At 56.9% G+C, this 6,000-nt stretch overlaps 1 protein-coding gene across 3 annotated transcripts in view; it reads right to left on the bottom strand.

Moving 5' to 3' along the window:
- The window catches only part of TRIM29 (tripartite motif containing 29), a 28,125-nt gene extending 22,333 nt beyond the window's left edge, over positions 1 to 5,792 (bottom strand). For 2 of the 3 annotated variants that reach the window (XM_047753101.1, XM_047753100.1), the window contains exon 1: positions 4,785 to 5,792. In XM_047753101.1, the coding sequence (XP_047609057.1) occupies positions 4,785 to 5,585 (801 nt within the window). In that variant the 5' untranslated portion in view covers positions 5,586 to 5,792. The remainder of the gene's footprint in view (positions 1 to 4,784) is intronic. The other variant, XM_047753102.1, reaches the window with a different exon arrangement.
- Between the last annotated feature and the right edge of the window lie 208 nt (positions 5,793 to 6,000).

Genomic DNA, 6,000 nt, shown 5'->3' on the forward strand with positions numbered 1-6,000 from the left:
CTCAGCTTGGAATGGGCCTTCAGATGCAGACTCACCTGAGGACTTATCTGGACCTGTGTACCTGCACTGCCACACACACACACACACACACCCCGCTGCCCCAGGGAAGGGGAGATGGGGCTGTGATCTGTCCCTGGACTGAATTAACCACACGGGCCGTTGGCTGTGACATTTGCCAAATGAGCCAGTTAATTGCCAAATTTGTACTTTCAGACAAATGGTAATTATCTGGATAAGAATCTGAAATTCTGGATAGACTTCCCGATTCCCACTCCAGTGTCAAACAGCCCAGTATTAGCCTGCTCAGGTGGGGCTCCCCGTCCCTTCTTCCTAGGGGGTCAGGACCGGGAAGGGGCCAAATGGGGTGGGAAGAGCATCACCGGGGCCATCTCCAGACCAGCAGCAAGCCCGTGAGAAGTCAGCGCACCGACCAGGCCTCAGTTTCTTCCTGGTTAAATGGTCTAGATTCCAGGCTAAGCATTAGAATCCCTGAGGGAGACTTAAAAATACAAATCCTAGGCCCCAACCCCATGAATCAGACCCTCCCAAGTGACCCCAAGGGGCTCCTGCCAACTTTATAAAAACACTGTTTAAAATGGTGAAGAAGGAGTTCCCGTCATGGCGCAGTGGTTAACGAATCCGACTAGGAACCATGAGGTTGCGGGTTCGATCCCTGTCCTTGCTCAGTGGGTTAACGATCTGGCGTTGCCGTGAGCAGTGGTGTAGGTTGCAGACGCGGCTCGGATCCCGCGTTGCTGTGGCTCTGGCGTAGGCCAGTGGCTACAGCTCCGATTCGACCCCTAGCCTGGGAACTTCCATATGCCGCGGGAGCGGCCCAAGAAATAGCAACAACAACAACAACAGACAAAAAAAAAAAAAAAATGGTGAAGAGAAGGGAGTTCCTGTCATGGCTGAGTGGAAACAAATCTGACCAGGAAACATGAGGCTGTGGGTTCGATCCCTGGCCTCGCTCAGTGGGCTAAGGATCTGGTGTTGCCCTGAGCTATGGTATAGGTCGCAGACGCAACTTGGATCCTGCATTGCTGTGGCTGTGGCGTAGGCCGGCAGCTGTAGCTCGGATTAGATCCCTAGCCTGGGAACCTCTATATGCATGGGTATGGCCCTAAAAACCAAAAAAAAAAAAAGTGAAGAGGAAACAGCCTGGGCTATAGCCACATGGGGTCTGAATTCCAGCTCCGTCACTCCCCAGCGCTGTAAATTTGGGTAAGTCTCTTGGCATCTCTGGGCTCCTTTCTTCACCTATTAAATAGCTGTAGCTCCTCCCACCCGGTGGGACTGTGGTAACCACATAAAGGCCTCGGCCAGCACCTGGCACCTGGAGGTGCTCTATAAGGACAGACTGTCTCCTCCCTACCTACACATCACTGTCCCACTCTGACTCCTGCCTCTGTACATCTTTTATCTGATTGTTTCCCCCTCAGCACCCAGAGATGTCAGTCTATCTCCTTTCTCCCTGACCCCGTCTTATAGCAAGAGTTTTCCCCCCAAATCTCCAGGATGGTGGTTCCAGCCCGTCCATCACACTCCAGGCCTTTAGCCTGGCTCTTCTTCCTGAATCCTGGTCACAGCTGCCTACCCAAAGAGCCCCCAGGGCCCAGAGCAGCACAGCTCCCAAAACTCAGAGACCAGCCACCGCCTGTGCCAAGCAACCCAGCAGCGGAGCCTTCGTGGAAGAACCGCCCAGTGAGAATGGAAGTAAAGCCACAGGCCATGGTGACAGGAACAGAAGTGATGGCATCATTAGGAGAGTGGCTGAGGCACCGAATTGCAGCTGTACAGGAGAGCCAGGACCTGGCCCTCCAGGGCAATGCTTGGCCTGCGTGCTCCCCACCACCCCACACCTCTCCAGGCTGCCAACACAGAGCCCAGGCAGACTCATGGGTGCAGAGGCCAGGCAGGCTTCCCCGCAGCAAGCAGCCAGGGCCAGGAGTCCTCAACTCTGACCCGATGCAGCTGAGGGCACTGGGGATAGATGGAAGGAAGGGCCTGGAGGGACAGGTCAGGATGGATGTGAACACTGCAATAGCATCATCCAACCCCAGAGGCAAGGGGTGGACCTCAGGACATCTGTGGCCCTTCCTTGTGACATCAGGAGTGGAGCTGAAAACCTTCCGATTTCAGGTTAGCAGAGGAAGGATTGTCATGACAGCCCACAAGAGGCCTTTCTCCAACACCGCCTCTGCTCGGAGTCTACAGGTAGAGCTGAGGCCCGGAGGAGCACTGGGGCCGTGGGTGTCGTCGATAGTCCCACACAAGGAACCAAGTTAGGTCAGTGCTTACCTTCCCTGGGCCCCACCAACCGGCCTGCAGAACAGGTTCTGGCCAGAGCTTCCTGCAAAGAGCTGTGTGGGGGCTGATGTTTGGGTCTGCAGAGGCTGCCTCGAAGGCTGACGGGACTGACATGCTCATTCACTTTGATCTGTCAACCCACCTAAGGCTGATCCGTGCCAACACCCCCCACGTCCGACATTCCAACACAGCCAGGCCTGGACAAGGTGCTCCGCCTCCATCTCGGCTCTTCTCAGCTGCTCAGCTCCACCCGTCCCTGCCTACCTCTGCTGCTGGCGAGCGCAGGCACACAGTAAAGCTCCCACCACTAAAGTCACTCCAGTGCATGAGACATTTTCCCTTGAGCCCCTGCAATGCTCATAACCTCCAGAATCCCATCCCCCTCCATTCCCCCTCCCCAAGTTGTTCTCAAACATTGGAAGAGACTTAGGAAGTGTCTCCCTCAAACGCTGGGCTTGGACATGTTCCTTCCTTCCTCTGGGCCCATGTCCCCCTCGCAAGGTGGAAGGGAGACGGGCGAGACTGCTAATTCTCCATCAAGCCTGGTGTTCTGTCCTCTGCAAGTTGATGTTTATTTACAGCCGCTGCTGCGGAACCGGGCGGATGCACCCCAGACTGGTTTGTCTGAGCTCTGCCTCCTGACCTACATTATCAGCCCTCAAGACACAGCTTGTCTTTGAGTCCTGCCCAGAACTAGAACATGAACTCCACATTCCAGGTACCACCAGAGAAAGCTGCCAAAGACTACCCTCTAGAACATTCAGGCTTTTCTTAATTGGAGATACCCTTGATTCAGATAAAATTGGAGTCCAAACACTATGTATACAACAGATGAACAAGAGCACGTACTGTTTGCTGTGAGGTGGGAACCTGGTGACCCTGTCTTTTTGGCATCAGTTTGCCTCCATTCTCATCCCTGACGCCTCAAAGACATTCCCAAGAATCCTAAGCTCCATGGAGCTCCCCAAGGGCTCTATGGGGTAATTTGAAAACCTCTAGGAGTTCCCTGGTGGCTCAGCATGTTAAGGATCCCCCATGGCCAAAAAGAGAAAGAAAGAAAGAAAATCTCCAATGGAGTCCAATCCCCTAGTTTCACGAGAAGAGAAACTGAGCCTGAAGGAAGGGAAGGGACTTGGCTACCACTGCACAGCTGATCAGAGGCAAAACCAGGACTGGAATCCAGGTCTCCCAAAACCCAGCCTAGTCAGGGCTGTGCAACTTCTTGGTTGTGGTGAATGAAGACGATTGGTCCTTGTTCTATTCTGATTTTCTAAGTAAGGCCCCCATCTCCATCTTCCTGTACGAAGCGTGAAGCCAGGCAGGGGAAACTGGGGTCACCTTGCTCCTGGGCCAAATGAGGCTTCGGAAAAGGATCTTTGAGTTTTCTCTCATCTCTGACGGCTCCTTCCTGCCCAGGAGTGTGGGTGGGAGACAGTGACCCACAAACTTTTGGTCAGGAAGGCTGGGCACAGAGGGGGTGCCTGAAGGGTGCAGAAAGTCGATTCCCCTGCATTGACCGCTGGGAAGGTTCACCCCAACAAGAGGCTGCCCATGCCGGGGAGCTATGTGGCTGCGGGGGAGTGGGGGCAAAGGGCCCCAGTCTGCGGGGCCAGGGGCAGCAGCCACAGCTGAGCCTGTAGCCGGCGCACCCGCTCCGGGTATACCACACTCACAAGCCTCCACACGCCTCCGCTCCTCGCCACAGAACTACTGGCAGAATCACGAACACAGGATGCATGCAAGCACACTGACGTGCTACATACACAATCCTATGCAAACATCCACATACGCATATACACACCCACGTGCATATAAAACACACAGACCCCTCCCCCCGACTCCAACCCTCACCAAGAGCGTCCATCCACAGGCAGAGGCACGCCCACCACATGCAACCACACACACAAAGCACACAGGGCCTGGCTGAGGGGGGATAAAGGAGGCCAGCGGGGGGGTCAAGGGACAGGATGGGGGATCAGACGGAACAAGAAGAAGCTGCTGTCCTGCAAAGGCCAACTCTGAAGACAGAAAATAGGACATTGAAGCCATCCCCAAATTCCCTCCTCCTCACCCATAACCCACTCCTCAGAAGAAGAAGAAGAAGAGGAGGAAGAGGAAGAGGAAGAAGAAGAAGAAAAAGATACACCCAGCCAGGCCCACCCAGCCCAGGACTGAGTGCCAATCCTTGACCTGACTTGAATTTATCCTGTGACCTTAGCCGAGTCCCCTATCTTTGCTGAGCCCCTATGTGCTCATCTAGAATACACCAGTCTCCTGGGGCCTTAGAGGACTGGGGAGCCCTCCCTGACTCCCAGCCTGGCGGAGTAGAGGGGACAGAAGTGTTTTCTGAAAGACCCAGGGACAGCAGAGAGATGAGCCCCAGACTCTAGCACCCCCAGTGGGAAAATGAGGTGGGAGGACTCAGCGAGCGAGGAGAGGTCCCGAGGGTGGTGGGGGAGGGGCCCGGCTCTTACCTCCTTCTCAGCCTTGGCCTCTTCCACAGTCACAGTGCTGTGATTCTTGTGCTCCTGGAACATGCAGAGGTAGCAGATGCAGGTCTGGTCCGTCTGGCAGAAGAGCTCCATGGTCTTGCCATGCAGGGGGCACTTGCGGGCCTCGAAGTCCCGGATGGGCTCGAGCAGCTGGTGGTCACGGAAGGCGGCGCCCTCCAGGTGGGGCTTGAGGTGCAGCTCGCAGAAGGAGGCCTGGCACACCAGGCAGGACTTGACGGCCTTCTGCTTGTTGCCGATGCACGAGTCGCACAGGACCTCCTCGGAGCCCGACTTGGAGCGCAGGAGGATGCCCGAGTCGGCCCGAGGGTAGCTGTTCCGCCGGACCTCCCCGGGCTCCATGATGGACACGGTGGGCTTGCGGGGCTCCGAGAAGATGGACCTGCGCGGCTCCCCCTTCTCGGCGAAGGTGACAGGCGGTTTCTTGGCCCCCAGCTGGAGCCCGGCGTAGGGGGACCTCTTGCTATCCGCAGAGTCCATGCTGAAGTAGCTGGAGGTCTTGTCATCCACGGACTCGACAAACTGGATGATGGGCCGCCGCCACTCGTTCCCGGAGAACAGGGAGCTCTTTCCCTCGCCCGGCTTCAGGGCGCCGCCCAGGCTCTTGCTCTCGGGCGCCTCCCCCGCGTGCCCGTTGGTGGTCTTGGCCTCTTTGCCTTCGGCCTTGGTCACGTTCTCCAGGCTGCCATTGGGGCCCAGCGGGCTGCGGGCATCCCTGGCTTCCGGGCTGGCTCCGTTGCTCCTGGCGGCGTCTGCGGCTTCCATCGCGGGTCACCTGGCTGGTCTGGGTCGGGCTCCCTGGAGGTGTGGGTGGGTGACCTCTCCAGAGGGCGTCTCGGCGGGGAGTGGGACAGGCAGCCGCAGAGCCCGAGACACACCTTCAGGGAGCGGGGAGGAGGAAGAGCGGAGAGGAGGGGCCGCTGGGGCTGACACAACGGGGCCGGGAGAGGCGGCCGTGGCTCCGGAGCCAGCAGAGCGGCTAATTATACAGGGGGGCCACACCCTGCACATTCATACCTAACCTGATTTTTTTTAAAGGGTTTTTTTCTCCCCCAGTTTAATTGTTTTCCACGGCTCGGCAACCAGTTGGGCTGCTTCCTTCTGACGCACTTTCTTCTCATCAGGAAAGTGGGAGCCTCTGTCCTCACCCGTGGGCAGGCTTCGCTGAGCCCAGCGGCCC

Source organism: Phacochoerus africanus, chromosome 11 (genome assembly GCF_016906955.1).
Source record: "Phacochoerus africanus isolate WHEZ1 chromosome 11, ROS_Pafr_v1, whole genome shotgun sequence".
Taxonomy (NCBI): Eukaryota; Metazoa; Chordata; class Mammalia; order Artiodactyla; family Suidae; genus Phacochoerus; species Phacochoerus africanus.